The sequence below is a fragment of the Poecilia reticulata genome, linkage group LG14, assembly GCF_000633615.1.
Source record: "Poecilia reticulata strain Guanapo linkage group LG14, Guppy_female_1.0+MT, whole genome shotgun sequence".
NCBI lineage: Eukaryota > Metazoa > Chordata > Actinopteri > Cyprinodontiformes > Poeciliidae > Poecilia > Poecilia reticulata.
The window spans coordinates 21,733,329-21,754,388 of NC_024344.1; the positions used below are offsets into that span (position 1 = coordinate 21,733,329).

Sequence of the window (21,060 nt, forward strand, 5' to 3'; positions counted from 1 at the left end):
TCTCTCAGGCATGAGGAAGAAAAAGTTTACAGAGTTCGTCTGGCACACGGCGTGTTTGGAAGAACACTGCATGCTTGATTCAAATAGAGGGCCATATTTGGATTGTTAGTTATGAAATCATTTTAAAGAACAAATATTAGTAGAGGCTGATGAAGTGAAGCAACTTTAGATGTTTTTGTGGCACAGAAACTCTGAAGGTTGAGGAAAAGTGGCCTAAATACATTCAGGCCTCATCAAGACTGTTTATTTGTTTCAGCATGAATTTGAATTTGCAGATTTGGTTGTTGTCTGTAACAAGGTCACATTAACCAAATATTTTCCACCTTTGAAAGTCCAGACCTCTACCAGACTAATCCGTACACTCAAAGAAAATTCAAAAATAACTTTGCAGATGATACACAGCTCTACATTACAATGTCACCAGGTGAGTCTGAAGCCATCCAAGCATCTAAGAACAAATCAATACGTGGAGGTGCCATAACTTTCTATAGCTGAACAGAAACAAACTGAAGTTATTACTTTTGGAGTCAGCACACAGCTTCAGTTATTACAACTAGAAAAAAATCTGGATGTAGTGATGAACTCAAACATGAACCTTCAGAGACACAAAAGACAGATACAATGCCGGTCCTCTATTACTTGAAGAACATTTCTGGGATTAAAGCTCTATGTCTCAGCAAAATCTACAGAAAAGAATTCATGTGTTTATCTTTAGTCTCATCGATTACTGTCCTCACAGGTCGGCCTAAAAAATTAATTCTCCAGTTGCAACCGATCCAGAATATTGCTGCTCGCATTCTCACTAAAATCAGGAAGACAGAGCACATCAATCCATTTCATAATTGGTTACTATATTGTATTGTTATGATATAAAGCACTTTGAACTGCCTTGTTACTGAAATGTGCTATACAAATAAACTTGACCTCTTTGTCCAGGTTAACCATCAGCCCTGAAGGGGAGCAGCAGAGGAGACATAAGGTTTTCCTTACATTTTCCAAGTCAGTTAGGCAAGTTAACCTTTCAATCTCCTAACAGATATGTGAATTTTTCAGAAAAAAACAAACAAACAAACAAACAAACAAACAAACAAACAATAAAACCAGCCTCAGAAAGGCTCCCTGCAGTTTCCTCACCATAAATTCGAAAAAGCAGCAAGTAGCAAGCTCCGAGTGTTTCCCTCGGAGCTCCATTAAGGCTCACTGTCCAGGAGTAACCTAGAGCTCATGAGACGACCTGAGCTCCCAGATGAGAGCAGCATCTCCAGTGTGCATGGTGTGAAAAACATGCTGAAGTGAAAAAACACTCCATGAAGTGAAAGCCTGCAGACTACCATTCTTCAGGTTACCCGCAGAACCCACATTAAGAGAAAACATTGTGATTCAGTGAGACATGAAACCAAAATCCGTCACAGACACAGCTCAGAGGTTTGTGAGTCTTCTGAAGCCGTTTCACCACAGTTTGATGGACAGCATGAAGCAGCAGCTGACTATAATCATGAAAAACTCTGTAAAAACTCTTTAGTAACAGTCTTTGAACGAGGATTCAAAGATATTTTACTAATTCAATGAAGAAAACAACAACTAAATACCTACATTTGAACCTGAAAGAACTCCTCAAATGACAGCTTAAGCTTCACTTACTGTAAAAAAAAAAAAAAAAAAAAAAAATATATATATATATATATATATATATGTATATATATACTAAGCTCCTTTTTCTATCCAATTAATCGGATAATAGAAAAAATAATCAATAGATGAGCCACACACTGCATCAAGTTGAGCAGAAAGCTCTGAGCTTCTCACATATTGATGTTCTGTGAATTTCTACGTTTCTGATTCATTGTTTGCTACAAATAATCAAGCGTTCACTAAAGGAGTGCTGTGCTACTGCATTGTAGGTAATTAAACATAAAATTTTATTGTAAAAAAGGGAATTTAATTAGTTGTTTATTTATATCTTTTAATGCTTCTCTAATAATGTATAAAACGGTTTTAAAATTTTTGAAAAATGAGCCAAATTTTTATCCAATCAATCAATAATCGATTAATCAATAGAATAATCAAAGATTAAGTGGTAGAATAATCAATTACTTAAATAGCACTTAATTGCAGCTCTATTTTTTGAATTGAATAAAAAAGCATCAGTGGTTCAATAAAAATTTGCAGAATATGCAAGTTTTTTATCCGATTAATCATCAATCGGATGTGTGCTAATCATTCAATACCGACACAGAATGAAACAGTTGCTTTAACATGAAAGAAACTTTGTGAAAGTTGTTCAAGTCTTCGTATAAACTGAGATTTTGCAACTCCAGTATCAACCCAACATACATATTTTGATTAAAAGGTCGTAGAAAAAAATAATTTTTCTGAACAACTATTAACATCAAAATTTTCTCAAAAGTTTCTGGAAACACATATGAGACACAAAGAATACATTCTCAGTGGGAATCCTCTTCCTTCATTGCAAAAAAAAAAAAAAAAACTTTCCAGACTCACCCCACAGCCGCCTCTCCCTCACACTCCTCCAGAAACCATCCCAAGCCTTGTTGGTGGAGTCCTTCACATGCTCGCTCAGGGATCTCCTCAGTCGGGTTTTGACAACCGAGGTCTGAGCCATATTCCACATGCTGACGCATCACATGACAACTGCAGGAAAAAACTTTCAACAGTTTCTAATCCATAAGGGAAGCGTGGGGCACAGGGCTGCGCTGGACTTCAGCGCTGGACTTTAGCGCTGAAGCAAACCAGAGGAGGAAGACGAGCAGGCAGAGGGGCTGACACTTGATGCAAAAAGCCTGCAAGCAATTTGTGAAAGAGCACTTTTCCTTCCCTCCCTCCCTCCCTTCCTCCTTACAGCTGCCAACTCGGGAGGTTGCGTGTGGGTGTTCGTCTGATTTTATGAGGACCAGTTTGTGTTTTTTCTCCTGAAGACGGAATGAAAATTAATCTCTATCCACTGTTTTAACACGCGAACATCTGCACACAAATTAAAAGTACATCCAGTGCCACCTTTAGCAGAACTTAACTGAATCTTACAGACATTTCGGGTATCAGTCTTTTACACTCTGTCGCAGTTATCAGACAGGAAGGTGGCTTATGAGAGAGGAGGAAGAGATGCGGCAAAGGTCTTTGGACCAGGACTCGAACCTGCAACAGTTGCATCAAGGTCTAAGGCCTCCATACGAAGGTCGCACTTTACCTCTCCACTGTCGGCATGCCCACACTGCAAGTCTTGATGCTCTATTCCAATTTTTGGCTGAAATCGTATTTTTATTGTTTGGTTGTTCATACTACCAATTGAACCCGACTGCAATCAGACTTCTGTCCGAACGGTTTATGTCCCTATAGTGACCCAAAGAAGAGCAATGCTGATGTCACAAAACAGTGTATTTTTTACGGAAAAATCAGTGGATGAAGCCTTTTATAAATCAATTTTTACGTTTATTCAGCAATGCAGCCAACAGGGTCATCACAGGATCATAAGATGAAAGAAGAAAGAAAAACACAACTAATAGCAATGGCCTTTTGAGGAGCATTGACTGCAACTTCTGTAGAAAGGTCTCTTTGGATGTGTAGGCAGAGACAGGAGTGGAGGGATTCTGATGTGATGCCCTTCAGTGATACAGACTTCTTTCAGAATTTTAACAATTACAATTTTTTTGTTTACATCCTGATTTACCGCATCTGACTTTTTCTGATGAAGAATTATGACCTATATCTCATGTCAATGACATAAAAGCCAGATAAAATGCGACATGACCGCTGAGGCTGCAGTCAATCCAAAAGGTGCTCTTAGATTGTCTGGTAGCTTGAGGTCACAGTGAAACCAGAGTTAGATGATCTGAACTTTGTGGTATCCTTCAAGAAGATGACTAGGGATAGTTAGCACCATTGCTCAGGTAGGCTGAGGCACTAGAAAACGTCAGATTCAAAGTAGAGAGTGTGTGAGGAGCCATGTTAAGCACATATTTATTCTGTGTGTGTATTGGTGTGGGAAGTTATAGGATTTGGCCAGCCTCAAGAAAGGAAATGACATCTACTCTGGTTAAGAGACTCCAGCAGAACACACACACAAAACAAATGCACACACGCAGTATAAACACGCAGTATAAACGTTCATACAGAGGAACAGCCACTCACATGACATATTTCAGACCCCTCTCTGAGGAAACCAAACCTTGGCCTGAGCTAAATTAAAGCTCTATAAGCCTTGCGATGAGAAACTGCTGGTTCCAGATGACTTTAAGAGACAGAAGAACTTCAGATTTGACTTTACTGATCTGAACTGAATACCCTGACCAGGATTAAGCCGGTAGATGGACCCCCTGCAACGGGGGGTCCATCATGCACCACAGCACCCCAATAAAGTTTTCTTTCTTTCTTTTTTTCCTATCTTGCTGGCTGGCAGGTCAAAAAGACGGATTTAAACAACAGGACAGAGCATTAAATCTGTAAAACCATCACTTTTTTTTGCAGACTCATCTGAAACCCGTGTGAAGAGTTCAGCCACAATTAAACCAAAGTCACCAGATATTAACATTGGGGAATATTGCCATTACCATTATAGATATGAACAGAGAGATGTGGCTGTTGATTCCTGACTGCTCAGATTTCCTCCATCATCTCAACACACTTATCATCATCGTCATCATCATTTAGACCAAAGCCTCTAACACACTTCCTCTCCTGGGAAAAAATTTAAATAAACACTGCAGATCACGACTTTCGGGAAACAGGCGAAGGACAAGGAACATGAAGAGGTCGGGAAGGGATTTATGATTTAGGGTTGGCACATCAAGACAATATACAGGTAATAAAATAAGAAATTTAAAACAAAATGACTTAAAACCAAAACAAAAACCCCTCTCAGCTGCCATTTTACCATTGGGTGGAGCAGCAGCTCTACTGCTATGGGCACCATAGCAGTAGACAAAAGTTCATATAGTCCATTTATTTGGTTATAAAACCAAAGATACATCAAGTGCTAATTTGTTTGGCAGGAGTTTGAAGTAGTTTTGTCTGCAGTATGAATCACACCACCAACAAAAGTGGTTCACTTTACGTTTTATTGCTTTATCTTTAATAATAAACACAGAACCCACTCGCATCCTGTGAGAAAACCATCAGATATTTATTAAATACATGATGTGTTGAAAAGGAAAACAATAGTTTAAAAACAAATGCAATGTTTACATAAGATTTTAATTAAAAGTTTATTTGATTTTGTTTTTCCAACTGATTGCATTTATTTTCTCCCGTAATGCCAGCCCTGCTTCATTCCCTCGTCTCTCCACTTCATTTGACTCTGCTCTCCCATAAGTCAGTTTAATGATCACGGACCAGCTGTTATCTCCATCGACATGCAGCAAGTCAGCAGCTAAAATGGTTTGAATTTTGCTCTCTTGGTCACCTGGGAAACAATTTTGACCAGATTTGTTTTTAGTAGACTTCCTTGCTGCCGCCATTCTAGTTTTCACCCGGACGACAGCAAAGGAGAAGATCTTCAGTCTGTGTTGATCTAGTCGGGTTGATCTTTGTGAAACTTTTAGCTAAATTTGAGATAAGCTGCATTACTAATAAAAAACATTTAAAAACAAATTTGTACATGTTTATGTTGCAATCAACTGCAGCAAACCACCATTTATCATAAAGAATTTAAATGAACAGAGCTTAAAAGTGGGGCCTTAAGTTGGGGAATGTAACTATGTTGTGACATTATGAGACAAATAATTTCTGCCTTCTCCCCATGAAACAAATTTGAAACTAAGAACATCCAATCAGAGATAGGAGGCGGGTTTTAGCGCTGCCAATCATCCTCGCTTATTATCTGTCTTCTTCCTGTTCTTCTATGCTACAGTTTCTGCCTAAATGCTGGGCTAGCTAGCATGAGCACCGATGACGGTGGATAAACAGTTTCCCTGTAGCGGTGAGTTGCTCAGGGAGCAGGTGGAGGAGATCATGACATGGTGACAGTTTTATAAATGTGTAAAAAACATTTTTTATAAAAGTTATATACTGCAGATTTAAGAAATTGCGAAATTAGTCCCAAAGCAGATTCCTTGTTGACAAGTTGATAGTTGGTAGTTCCAGGTGTGACATCATTTCTGCTGTGTGACTGACGGTCATTATTGAAGACAAAGGCTACGTTCACACAGTGACCATATCCTGCTTTTTCACATTCTGCAGATTTTTCATTTAACCACTTTTATTTTTTTCCTTTACAAAATATTACAGATGTATTAAAAGATGCTAATAATAATTGAGATATATATATATATTGAAATTTATTAAAATGTTATTGCCTGAAATAAAATAATATTCATTTAGAGAACACTTGATCATTTGTAGCAAAGGATGCATCTGCAGCTTAAAAAAATAGTCTACTAATTTCTTCATTATTTTTTTGATTAATAATTGAATCGTAAACAGGTGCTTAATGGAATATTTTTTTTTACATCATTTGAAACAGGTGGCACTATATGTTTTGTACAGCTTGGCTTAATTACTGCTCAGAGTGTTTTTCTTTCAGCAAATGGCCATTTTTAGAGACCTTAAATAATCAGTTTCTAAATTAGTTGGAGATTAAATAAGCAACTAATTATGATTAATTCAAGTTCTTCTGATGAAGGTACTAAAAATACCTAACATATGAATCATAGTCTGCAAACTATAAAACCAGACACAGTTAAGTTACAGACTTACAGGTCTGACCTATTCAGGAATGCTAAAGTGAACAATAGCAACAATTTCATAGAAATTCAGAGTTTTGTCTAATTCCACTGCCCACATTAATATAATACACACTTCTGCACCTCTATAATTAGACATCAGCCACCTGATGAGTGTAAGTCACTCAGCAACCAGAATACATCAGCATGAGGCCAAAGCCTCCAAGCTCTTCAACACCTGCAGGTTTACTCTTGAAGCAAAGCTCTTTCCCCTCATTAGTCTCCTGCTTCTGTTTCCACAGCCGTTAGTCTCAAGTGTTTGGAAACAAAACAAGAAACCTTCAATGCCACATTTCTGAATGTCTTTACTCTCTCCCCACAACTTCTCAGATAGCCATTAAAATATTTGCGATAGGAAGCAGCCTCTGCCTCCCCCACGCTCCTCTCTGCTGGGAGGGTGATGGGAGACGTCTTCCACCACGTTTGTTTACCTTTCAAACAAGACCTAAATTGCTTGCATTCCCAGCGGTTTTTCCAAAAGCAGGTAATTAAATGGCACCGAGCCGCAAAGCACTTGAGGAAGAATCTGAGCGAGGAGTGCAACGCACGGCCTTACACGTGTTGACAGGAACAGAAAAAGTGACTTACCACGGAAAGCAGGTCCAATATCAGATCTTTGATTGGCTTCAGATGCAACTCCAAGAATGTCGTTCTTAAAAAATGTCCTGTAAATGGAAAACGGAGACACCATGATCAAGATGTAACAGCAACTGAAAAAATATTTCAAATTATGTAATTTGGACTGATGGAAAAAAATGGCTTTGCAAGGCATCATCTTTTTACACTGGTTCCACTGGTGGTTCAAACTTTTTTCTTAGATGAACACAAATCTAATTTTATCTTATTTTAAAGCTGCAACATTAAATTTTTTTCCCCCATATTTACTAAAACTGTATTTCTGCAGTTAGTACAGAGAACCACTGGAGAAGGCAGAGGAGGTTGATATCTTCACAGATTATCTGTCATTATATTGTCACAACAGAATGATGATTTTAACAAATATGTAAAAAGATACATTTTCTAATCAAAGTTACATATTGAAGTTTTAAGGTTTTTGTGCCACTAATGATTTTTTAAAAAAAAAAAACCTTTATTGAATGGTAAGTTAGAAAAGATTTTAATGCGAATTTGATTTCAAAACAGTAAAGCTGATACATTTACAATAATAAAATGATTGTAAGTTAATTGAATGTTTCCACTGTTGTAATCATTTAAGTTTATTTGTAGCACATTTCAACAATAAGGCACTTAAAAGTGCTTCACATTAAAACATGGTACATGTTCATAAACGTGTTTACAAACAGTGTTTCATAAACAGTATTTATGAAACAAGCAATAAACGCTGCACTAATGAGGGTATAATAATTATAAGGCAAAAGGCAAATATAAACATATAAGTATGAGGTAGACATAATCTAAGGTCATTCTTCATTCTTATTTTGCTTTAATGCAATTAACTCTGCAGGTCATCAATAAAATTGTGTTACATATAATCACAAGTCCAGGGGCGGATCTACTGGGGTGGCATGGGGTGGCAGTTGCCACCCCAAATGAGAGCCTTGCCGCCCCTGTTGCCACCGGGTCCGTGTAAAGCCGACACAGAGCGAGGAAAGGCAGAATAGAAGTGGTGTTTTGTTCTTCACCTGTTTATCAGCTTTGTTGTATCGTTATTGTGGCGCACTGTCTGCAGCCGCTGCAATTCATAAAAGTTAAACAAGTGACAAAAACTGAACTAATCATCAAACTACAGCTCCTACAGCATATTTAAAATAAAACAATTGACCAATATAAGATAAATTTGCCCCTTCTTGCATCTTGACAGAACTAACAGAAACAAAATTGCTTATAGATTTGTATCACRGAGAATTTATCAAACATCAGTTTTCTCCTCTTTATTTTAAGTCGTATTTAATAGATATATCTGATAACAAATGATGGCGCTAAGAATATTTTTGTGACAGAATCTGCTTGTCCTGCATTGGAATAAAATGGTTTTCTGGACATAACTCAATAAATCACATAGCAACTAATAGGCGCTGTCCATTCCAGTAATACATATCAATTAGCAGGAGGATGAAAGACATAAAAATAATTAACTATACTATATTAAGAAATTGTATTAAATCCTCAGTGCTACATGAAGCTCATTTTGAAACAATAGAAGTTAAAAACAATATTTTGCAATAAGTAAATCAAGTAAATTAAGTCTAATGTTAGGTATGTGTAAGCTAAACGTGACAATGAGACGTTTTATTTATACATACTGGCATATGCTGCCAGTATATGCTGAAAAAATCCCTGCCCCCTCTTGCCACCTCATCAATATTTTTCTAGATCCCCTGCACAAGTCCAAGTGTGTCACAGAGAGTAAAGATAAAACCCTGCATTATCTGCAGTAACACTGATGTATTAAAGACATACACACAGTAAACACACTTAATGACATAAGACCATTGTATTAGGAAATACATTCAATAAGTATTTTCACTATATAAGTACTTTTTACTTTTAGCTGATAAAGATGTGAACTCCACCAAGACAAGCTAAAGGTAAGAGTACAGAGTTACACGGGATTTTAATGTTGGTCTGTTTAACCTGCTGCAGGTGTGCTGGGACTGAAGCAGCTAAAGCCGATCTTCACAGCATCAACTCGGCCTCGGTGCATTCACTTCTTCTGCTCAGAGCCGATGAATCCTGTGATTGTCAGGAGGAATAACAGCCTGCTTTAACCCATCGTCTCTGCTCATCTTTCTGGTTTTTGCCTGCAGGCTGATTCTGCAGGTCCGGTTCTGGTTTCTTCGGGTGCAGCTGTTCCTGCCCAACAACCCGTCACTCATCTTGACGAGCTGTCTTTCAGCTCAGAGCAGCTTTCAGGGCCTTCTGGAGCGGCTCTACAAGTGCAAGGAAAAATTCAACTTTAAGATTATTAGTTTTTCTAACTTTTTTTTTTCATGCTTTTCCAGAATTTTCTAAATTAACAGGTGCGTATCATTACCGGCGCAAATTGACCTCAACTGGTTTTTGTCAACCTGGAATTGCACTGTCCCCTAATGCCCAGGGGATTCATTGTTATCGCTATGAATCAATGGTATAAAATACCGCGACCTGCTGGTCATGGAATGTTGCTCAAAATGTCCATTTCATTTTATACATCGTCACCAAAAATAATAGCCTAAATATTTATTTATTTATTTTCTTGGACAAAAGTGATGGTTTTTTTTTTAACCTAAATCTTCTTTTGGTAAAATAAGACCTACGCGCTATTTGGAAGAAGACAATGATCTCGTTCTCTTTTCAATCTTATCAGATCATATTCCTTTAACTTAACCTTCTTTCCAAATTTCTAGCATTTATCTTAGTTTCATAGAAGGAAAAACACATTCTTCCATCACTTTAAGAAAAAAAACATGAATGCAATTTGCAATTTTTTGAATTTCAATCAACCAGTTAAGTTTATTTGTATAACATATTTTAGTAACAAGTCAGTCCAAAGTCCTTGCCATCATAAACACACAGACACATGCACCCACATAAAAGAAATACAAAATTGTAGAACACGCAGTCGGCAAATGTCAGTTGCCATTGTTATTCACAATTGGTCAAGTGCCATTGTTACACATCAAAATGTTGATTAATGTTTCATTGATTATGTTTGAAAAGCAACTCTAAAGAGCTGGGTTTTTAGTTGAGATTTAAAGGCACTCAGTGTTTTGGCTTTTTTGCAGTTTTCTGGGAGTTTGTTCCAGATTTGTGGTGCATAGAAGCTGAAGCTCAATGCTGCTTCTCCAGCATTCAGCATGTCCAAAGAATTCAATACTGCTGTTGGACTAATTTATAAAAGTGATTACAAATTTCTTGACCAGTTATTTGTTGGAGTTTTTTATGCCAGAAAAAGTGACTTAGAGTAGCTTTAAAATCCATTTAACAAGACAGTTATATTTTTGTATGAAAAATTCTTACAAAATTTACAATTAATTTACAATTCAGTAAATTAGGTGCTTTACATGGAATTGTTAAAACTTTAGTAGATACTTTATATCTGGATATTATGTTGCATCCAGCCGCATTATGCTGACTGAAGTTCTTTTCAGTCCAAAGCAGATTAATTGAATATTAATGTTGTGAACAATTGACTGTCAAGAACCATAGAAGTTTTAACAAAAAGAAAAAGGGTAAATCTGTGTCATTCCCAGCATAAAACTCAATGGGATAAATAAATTAAGTTTAAACCTAAAAATAACTTTCAGAAGAAAAGTGAAACTGAATATCATGGAATGTGAATCAGCTCCGATCTTCAGAGAAAACTGAGAATAATGATACCAAGTTGTCAATTTGACCTCAAACTCAATGAGTTCCTGTTGCTCCTGTTTCTGCAGGCAAATTAAAGCTTGACACTGCACAATGCAAAACACCTTCAGCAGTTCTTTTCACATCAACACAGCCATATTCTTCTGCTGTTTTTCATCCACAGAGCTCTACTTCCCATTTAAACAGCTAATGTGGTGTTACACAGCCGCTCATCACCTGGAGCTGATCAGGACTTCCTGATCCTGGAGGGGATTTTCCCCTTTGCTTTGGCTGTGATTGCTCAACCTCGGAAAATATTTGGTTCAGTGACCTCTCTACGTACAGAAGTCTGAAGAGACGTTCTGATGAATGGAGCTCCATGGATACATTCGCCCTCTGAACACCTCAATTCTGCCGCTCTCCAATACCACATCACGACCATTTTCAGCGGTTCAGTTTCCAGAAATAATCCGGTGACATCAGACCGTCAATGGAAATGAAAGCTGAATGAAAATCAAATATCTTCATGTGGCAGAACTTCATAGAAAATATTGTGTTGAGTAGTGAACTGGAGCTCAGCTTTAAAGGACAATTTTTACAGTTAAATAGTTTAAAGAATGTCTATTACAATAAAAAATACACTACATTCAAAAAGATTTATTTTCAGGTTAGTTGGAATGAATAAAGTTAGTATTTACCAGCATAATTATAGATAATTGTTTTCTTGAAATTCACTAGTTTGCAGGGTAAGATTTTTATTCCCCGGATGAATATGTCATGGTTTTGTTAATTCACAAGTTTGGAGTGCAATGGAGGAACATATGTGGCAATACACAGTCATATTAAATCTGTCAAAGTAAAAGTACCTTTTGAAAATTACCTTTAAACACCCCTTAAGCAGTTAAGCCAACATTCCTGTATTGAAAAAAATATTAGCTTTTTTTTTTTTGGTTTAAAATTACAATGTTCTAAAATTAAATTTTGATTTTTCATTAGATTTTTCACCCTCTTTACTCTCATGTGAATCAGTTTGATTAGCATGTCTGTAAATGTCTTTATTTTGTTCAGTTTGGAGAACTAAACATCAGCAGGTGGTGTTGCACAATATGGAAGAAGAGCATAGTAACAAGATGGCAGACACCCTTATGAACAGCTGTGGCCCGGGTTGTTGTTTCTCTGTCTCCAGTTTGAGCAGTCAACAGGGAAATGCACGGAAGAACTAAATATTCCATGGTGCCTGACTAGAACCAGATTTGGTGCTCAGGAGCCACGTTCTTCAGGCAGAAATGCAACACTGCTTCAAAATCTTGCTTGGGAACCGGAGCAGGTTCCGGAATGTGGTGGTGTAACAGTGGTGACCAAGATCACCTGCTTGAGGCTGTTGGGCTTGAGATAAAGTTCACCTTACAGCAGAATATTAACCCTACATAAACAAATGGTGACAACCATCATAATTTCTGCAAAAACTCGTGTTTCACGTCAACATTCTTCATATACACATGTGTAAACCGTTCACACAGAAGGTCTGATTGCAGTTGGGTTTAATTAGCATAAAAGACCACGTAAAAGTAGTATCTATTTAAATAGTATAACTTTGGTAAGACACTGTAAAATATCTGTTAATGGGAGTTTGCAACACTGCAAACTTTTGCCATAATGCTTATTTTGCAGGTTTGTACACATTCTGACTGAATGAAATCTTTTTGAGGTGCTCATTATGTATTTCATGGATATGTTAGATAATTAAAAGCCCACAGTTTCTTCCATAGGTCAGATAGGGCTGGCGGTCAGTTAGACAGGAGATGATTGGCTGTTACTCCCAGCTGCAGCAGCCTTTGATCCTCATGTGATTGAAGACCGTTAACGGTGCAGAGCTCCGCAGAGATCAAACGCTGAGCCAGGCTGAGGTGAAGTCCAGTCTCCTCAGGGTCATCTGTATCACAAGCTCTTATCTAAAGACTGCAGGGATCAATACAGAGATTAGACAGATTGTGAATGTTGGAAAATTTTGGTTTTTTAGGAAGAGTTTATGAATTTTTATGTGTTTATATTTCCATCTGCTAAAGTAAGATTGAGCTAGCAGCACTGTAGACGTTCACATAACTTATAAAAAACCATCTTGCTTTATGTCTGTTAGGATTACCAAGATTATTTATATTTCATAAAATACTTCAACAAGGCACTGTGAGCAGGAAGAATCTCCAGTTGTTACTGGAGATCCTTAGAGGTCTCTGACTGAAGAGTGTCACTGTATAAGAGTTTCATGCTAACAGCTCAGTTTCCAAGCAGCAGAGATGATATTTCACATTGTCCTGTATGACTTCAGTTATTAACGAGCACTGCTAATCCACCTCATTTGCTTTTGCTGATCCTCTTTAAATCTCTGTCTGCTGCATGGTTAGAAAGCCAGGCACTGCGATGTTGGAGTCTTCATTCATTCTCTGCTCTTTAGACCTGCTAGCATCCATGAAGTTTCCTTTTTAACGCCTCTTATATTTGGGGTCATAGTTCAGATAATATTTGAGCTTTTGAGATGCTAATCAGCTGCTCCCAGTTGTCACCAAGGTTACAGATCATAGCAACCGTCTAAAAGTAAAAAAGTAAGAGTAAAAACCTTTGCAGCTGCAGTGCTGCAAAGCTGAAAATTTAGACACTAAATAAAAAAACAGAATAAATTTTTTTTGTATATTCTTCGAAAAGTTTGCATATAAGACAGAATTCATTTATTTATCTACTGACCTCTTTTTTATCTTCTGTGATGGATGTTGGGGCGTAACAATAACTTGCGTCCCCACACCTCTGCTGTCCAACACAACCTTCATCTCATACCTCAGAGGTGATGTCCCCTGCAGCTGCACAGCATCCATCGTCCAAGCAGGAAGGTTGACCTTTCACCGGTTCCTGACAGGTAACTCCCTAGACTCCAGTTGGCTTCCTTGGGCGAACATTAACCTGACCACCCTACACTCTTCTTTCTCACGCTGTGGAAAACCGATCTAGACAGATGAGCAGTAGCACAGGACAGGAAACCGGCATTAAACTGAAACAAAAGGTGAATCACGAACAAGACCTGCTACATCAAGTATGGCTAGGTCTGTTATACTACAACCCCAATGACCTTAGAGATCGGTCATGAGTCACAGAGCCACTTCCATTGTAACTGAAGGGCTTCCCTCCTCGACCTGCTCAGACCTACAACACATTCATCATGTCCAAATTTCCTACATTTTTCAAGCCTATGGTGTATGGATGGATGATTTGATTGACTAGAACAACAGCTACATCTACGGACAGATGGCTTGATGGACGGACAGATGAATGGATGCTTTTATGGATTAATGAACAGTTGGACAGATGGCTGAACTGACAGATGGATGGATGTTCCAATGGATGGATGGGTGAGTAAAATATTCACACAATTGGTTGTTTGACAGATTTCTCTTTGTGAGGTGCCAAAAGGTTATAATAAATAACAAAGATGCTATATTTTTTGAGCTACTATTTAAGAGCCAGGGCCAAATACAAACTTGTTTTGAGTTATTTGAATTCTAAATGTGTTATAATTAACCCCATCAGTGAGAACATTTTAAAATGTTCAACAAGAAGAAAATCAGGCTGATTAAGGAACTTAAAAGTCACCGAGCTATTTTCTGAAAACTCATCATGTGCATCCATGCTCCTGTTGCTTGGAGGCATGCTGGGAATCTGAATGTTTTTTGAGCCACAAGGTCAGCCAGACAGTTCCTGGTTTTAATACTGTAAACACACACGACAAAAGGGTGGAGAGATTGTTAAATTATTCAGGACCAGACAAAACCGAGAGCTGGTAACTTTTCAAAGTGTGAAATAGAAGGCTTCTCTGTCAGCAGACTCCCCAGAGCCCACCGATGCAGACCCTCTTCACATTCTGACCATTCAGGTGGAGTTTCCTGCTGGAGGGCCAGGTGAGAAGATGCAACAGAAATAACCTGGAGAGAGAAAGACTGCTGGGAGGGCAGGGGCTTTTTTGTCAGGGCTTTCACAGTCTGTACACATCCAAATTTACATTCCAGAAATGCTGGCCCTGCTTCAACAGAAATATGTATCTTTCACAAAGTTGCAGAAAACATCAGTTTCCTTCTTTTCTATTCAATAATTCTTATTGTGCATCTTATCAAAACCGGGCTGCCTTAAACTCTCAGAGTCCTTAATGTTCAAAATACTCAATTTTTTATTTCTTTTGTCGAGTAAAGATGATAATTTTTAGGTCACTTTTTAAATTATTGATTAGCTCTAGCAGAACTTGACTTTCCATCAGAAGGATCATTAAAATTTTGAGCACTGCAGGTTGTCTCCTCAAACTGAAGCTACAAAATTAGCTTTTTGTTTCTTTTCCAAATGTAAACCCCAATTTAGTTCTAAAAAACAGGCAGAAAACTAGGGGAATATTACCATTCCCCTAGTTTTCTTATATGAGCACCAAATATTTGACTTAGTCAATTACACAAAAGAGGAAGGATAGATACATTTTTTTAAGTGTACATGAATTAGTTTTAGTTTCTTAAAGCAGTAGACAAACATAAATTTGATTTCACTTTGTAAAAAATGGAAATAATTGTCGTAAGAGTCAAGCTAACAGCCAAATGAGCTAATAGCTATTTAAGCTAGCAACCACAGTCAATATCAACAACTCAGCAACAGGCTAACAATGACTCAAAGTAACAATTATTCAGATTCAGCATAACAACTGATAATACTGGCAGAAAACAAATTAAAATGACTTTTTTGTAAAGTGCTTTGAGATAACATTATGAAATGATACTATTTAAATAAATTGAATTGAATTACTATGAAAAGTGGCTACTTGGTCCATGTTGTGTTTGGTCATGTGACAGTGATAGTGATCTACCTCAGGATTGTGAGACGTTTAACTGGAGAGAAGCAATGTCAGCAGTGTGGCTGTTTCTTTGGCCTAAACGTTAAGGATTGCATGACACCAATATTAACACTGAATATAGGCACACATTTTCATGTAGGAACATCCCTACCTGAAACAACCAGAGTCCATGATATTAAATTATAGTAAATGTGGACAGGGATATGTGGAATTTAGAGAAAATTATATTTTACCTGCATTTGACAGGTGGAGGTATATTTGTTACCCTTCATGCTTTACACTTCTTCACCAGGGTAGACAGAGTGAAGTCAGAGGTTAAAGCTGCTCTGCTGTAGGAACATGGAAGCTAATATCCATCTCCAAAGAATTGACAAGTTTTCTCAGCTCCTAGACTAGACTTCTTTATTAGCTTGTTGCAGCTTTGAGGGCAGTCAAAGCCTGACGTGCACCACTTTTTTTTTCCATTAAAAAGCCTATTTCTATGAATAGTGATGAGCATTGTTGCTATGTTTGCTCATGGCAGTCTCTCTTGGTAGTTTTATTTCATCATGTTGAAGTGAACTGCACACATGTGCGCTATTAGCAGGTTTAATGAAGGCCCACTCCTGTCATTTCCATAACAACATGAGAAAGTGGTGGGCTGATATTCAAATATTTAAAAGATCACTGTTTGCAAAAGTTGAATGAATCCAGTGAGAATCCAAGCAATTGTAAAAGTTTGTGGAGTTAATGTTTAGTATTACTGCAGAGGAACATAAACTAAGGAATTTAGAGTGACCTTTATCTGAATGCTGTTGGTGTTGTGTCGTCTGTGGAGATGGATGGAATATTTAGAAAGGTCAAGTTATTTACGTCTGTTTTTATGTAGGTGTTGCAGTATGTTTCCAGCAATATTAACAGTAGATAGGTCAGTTGAATTAGGATTTTAATTCAATAACAAATCTACACAATATCTAGCACACTGAGATATAGTCCAGATGCCTCTATCTCACTTATTACTGGGCAGAGCAGGAGTATTGCTCATCAACTTTCTACACAAACTAACTTTTTCTTTCGCCCTTTTTCTTGATCATAACAATCCTCAACTTCCACCATTATTTTTAGAATATTTTCTGGTGAAATTATTTTCTAAATTAAGTCATTTGACAAAGTCAGACTTCTTTAAATTTTTTATATGATATTTATTTTTATATTTATTTCATTTACAAAATGGCTGTTTTTCACTTTGGTCAACTGCAAGTGATTCCCAAAAAATAATTACTTATTCTCATGGTTCTAAGAGTGGATTCACATCAGCTCTGTTTAGTTTCTTTAAGTGAACTCTAATTTGTTTGCCTTGATAGTCTGGTTTGTTTGTGGAAGTGTGAATCCATAATCAAACTCTTATGCAGGCCAAAAAGCGAACTCTGGTCTGCCTACAAATCTAGGTTGTAGCTCTGTTGAAGTGAACTCTGGTGTGGTTCAAATATGAATGCCAAGCAGACTGGAGACCCCTCCAAAAGCAGAAAATGGGCTGTAGTGCAAACTACAGCCCTATGATACATGCACATGCACCTGGTTTAAATTTCAGCTAATAAAATCACTTTAAACAATTTTTCACCAAGTTATCTTGTACAATTCTGCTTCAAATAAAGAACTTTATGCTTACTAGATTGTCAATAAATCATTGCAAGTCAAATTGCTTTTACAGGTTCACTTAAAAAAAAAAGAGTGAACCTGTAAAACTGTGACATGCAAACATTTGGATGTACCTAACTCTTGTGTTGGTGTACAAAAGAAAAACGTAAGGTACGACAGTGAAACCAGCAGGCACGTGCAGAGGGGGGACTGGGGGGGCTTGCTCCTTGCCCCCAAGTGCCCTTTTGGTCAATTTTTTTTCTTTTTTTCTATTATTTCCTAAGCCCTCTTCTGACACATAATAACATGTGCTAAAATTATTTGCTTTTTTGTTTCTTTTTTGTATAACATAATAAGCCAGTCACCTTGTTACCTTAGACCTTTTTGCCCGTGACATATGATGGAATTGCCTCTCGCGCAGTGAGATAAGGCGGCTAACGTAGTGAGCGTTCCAGATTACAGAACAGTTTTTGGTGAATAAAAAAAAAAAACGTTTTTGGTGAATAAAGTTTTTGGCGAATAAAGACTTGCTACTTGTCAGATGACGGAAAACGTTGAAGTATCGTTTCTGCTTCAGCGCGGAGTTGCGGTTTAAGCAGAGAGGTAATGAAATACAACAGACACTGACAGGCCTCTGCGTCTGCCTTTCTCTGAAGAACTACTGAGGGGAGGAGACAGACAGGTGATCCTCTCCATAATGGATATATGTCAGATCTACTAATTTCCTTTGCTGCATAATGTACATTGCATTTATTCTAGCGTTAGGTAAATGTATCTTGAAGCAAAATATCACTTAAATAAAAGTCCAACAAGGATATTAATTTAGAATCAAAAATTACCATGATAGATATAATGTAAGTGTGTCATTAATGAAGGGGGAAAAAACTCAATCCAGACTTTAAGTAAGTTTAGGGTCTGGTTCGCAGAGTATGATATATTTCCCCCGCCCCAATTATTCAATGGAAAAAAAATTATCTCAGTTAAAATAAAATTGTAATCAAAACTTTTGGAATTGTAATGATTTCTTTTTAAAAAACAAAATGTTTTGTTAACTTTTTTCTAAATTAAATAGCAAATTTTTTTCTCATGAACTTAAAAAGTTATTTGCCAAACAAACTTTTATTTGCACACATCAGAAATATTTTGTTGCGATTTTTGGGCCCTGCCCACGACGTCATGTGAAAAAAAAGTTTTTTAAGCAAAACTCAGTAGGCTTTTCTCATGATGACATGCATTAAAAATAAAATTTTTGCTTTTGTTTCTTTCGTTTTTCTGCAGTTCCACGTTAAAGTTTGATGCAGCTCTGCTTTCCTGAATGGACCATCTTCATCTCCACTGCAGCAAACAGGCAGCTCTTTTATAGATTACAGTCCACTAAAAGGTTGCATTGTGCCCTTGTTTATATTTTTAATAGTGTAATTCTGTAAAGACAAAATATGTCTGGTCCAGCTCTGATTTACATGTCCTGCTAAATTGCGGGTTTGAATATTCCAATACTTTCCTATAACAAAATAGACCTGCAGAAAGAAATTACTAATAAAATATCTTACATAGGCATAGTTGTTTGCTTTATATAGATATTTTCCTTAGCTTTGATTGTATATCTCACAATTTTGTCATTTATCATTGTTTATTAAACTCTGAAAGCTGAGTGGCTTTGTTAATATTCTGTCCTAGAATGCAGTTAGATGTGCCCTTTTTTTTTGAGCACCTGCCCCTTTAGTGGTCTCTGCATGGCCCTGGAAACCAGAGCACAAAATGAGAAGGAGTCAAAAACAGGAAGGACAGATTGAACAAGCTGTACAACTAACAACTCACAGTAGTGATGGCTTTGAGTTCCCATACACATTCTCTGTCCTGAGGACCATGAGGATTAATCTAAATGCGTTTTTCTTAGCCAGGTGACCCTAAAAGATTTTAAGGTCTTAAACCTACAGAGATGTTCATATTAAAGCAATAAACAGAACATCATTATCAAATAGAAGTAGTGTTGCTACTGTTGTTTAATTCATTTAGTTAGTGATAGTCTCGCTGAAAGGTTATCTGCGAGGGTTTCTTATTTTAACAATATATTACAGATGTTGAAATCACATTCGCCCTGAACACCTGCAGTGTTTCTGCCTTGAAAAGTTAGCCTAATCCCAATGCGCCAAATACAAACAGAAACCGCAGGCAAAAAGTGAGAACCACAGAAAGTAACATTTTGAAGAGGATCAGCAACGTTCATGGACAGGTTGTGTTTTTTCAGCAAAGATGGATGGAGCTCATAAATCACTAAATCTAAAATAGTGATAGCGGCGTATCTCAAAATGCACCCTGTGTTTCACTGCGTGCCCTGAAGGATTTCCTCTAAACATTAGTAGTCTGAATAAACAGCGGCTTAGTTTGGACCAAAACCTTTAGTTTCAGGCTGTGTCTGAGCTGTCGAGCATAAACTCCATATTGTAAACAGTCAGAGGGTGATGCCCTTCAGGGAGCCTCGACTTCAGAGATTTAAGGTTTAACAAACAAAAAACTGACAAAAAATATGACTAAAGTCAAAAAAGTTATATTTGAGAAATATCATTAGAGATTCCTGGAGATGACCTCTGGGTGTCTCAGGAAATAATCCACTGGTTTCCAGAGGTGAAGTCTTTCACAAACAAGTTCTCAGTCAGTTTTAAGACAGGAAAAGTGTGAGATGGAGGGATCCAAACAATGTTAACTCTGTAGAGGCTACACCAGGTTTCATTTACTTGTCTTAAAAGCATTGAAGCCCGCCTGTTTCTGCTCAAAGTGTTTGGTTTTATTTCCTCATATCTATGACAGTTTTTGGTTGTGCTGTTGAAAAAACTTATCATATAATACATGAACATGCCTCATTTGATTAAACCATGATTGAAAAAAAGTAAATTTGGAAAATAAAACTGATTTCATAGAGAAGCAACAAGTGAAAACCTGAGATGTGTGGAAACTTGTCTTTTTTACATCAAGACTGAAAACATTACACCTGACTAGTATGCCTGCTATATTTATTTTGGATATTCAAAATGTCTCCCAGTTCCAGTGTTAACTTTCCATTGGACTTTAAATGTTATTTATTTTTGAGAGGGTGTACTTGCATTATTATACAATTACATAATAATACTTGAAAATTGTCTCAAAGTAACAATATAGTACCTTATTGCAAAAACTTCTGGGACAATTTATCATCTAGCAAAATGTGTTATTGTGATAGTTGTATTTTATTTTTGGTATTTAAATATCATCCAGTTCCACTGTTCATTACAAGATTGAAGTTTCTCGGTCTTTGAGAGGAATTTACATTATGCCATTACTGAGATATTTGAAAATGGTCTCAAAACAACAACATAGTTGTTTATCGCAATAATTACTGAGACAATTTATCATCCAGCAGAATTTGTTATTGTGACTGGGGGGTGCGGGGGGTCTCCAGTCAAGACGAGGGAAAGCAACATAGCAACTTTGCTGCTACATTTATCACCTTTTCAGACCCATCTAATACATTTTTTAATGTAAAAAAGGACTAGTGACAAATGTAACAAC

At 37.1% G+C, this 21,060-nt stretch overlaps 1 protein-coding gene across 2 annotated transcripts in view; it reads right to left on the reverse strand.

Annotated features, from left to right (window-relative positions):
- The window catches only part of LOC103476244 (rho GTPase-activating protein 7), a 114,511-nt gene extending 111,784 nt beyond the window's left edge, over nucleotides 1-2,727 (reverse strand). The window contains exon 1 of one of the 2 annotated variants that reach the window (XM_008428442.2): nucleotides 2,503-2,726. In XM_008428442.2, the coding sequence (XP_008426664.1) occupies nucleotides 2,503-2,632 (130 nt within the window). In that variant the 5' untranslated portion in view covers nucleotides 2,633-2,726. Of the gene's footprint in view, nucleotides 1-2,502 lie in introns of both variants that reach the window. The other variant, XM_008428444.2, reaches the window with a different exon arrangement.
- Nucleotides 2,728-21,060: the final 18,333 nt, after the last annotated feature.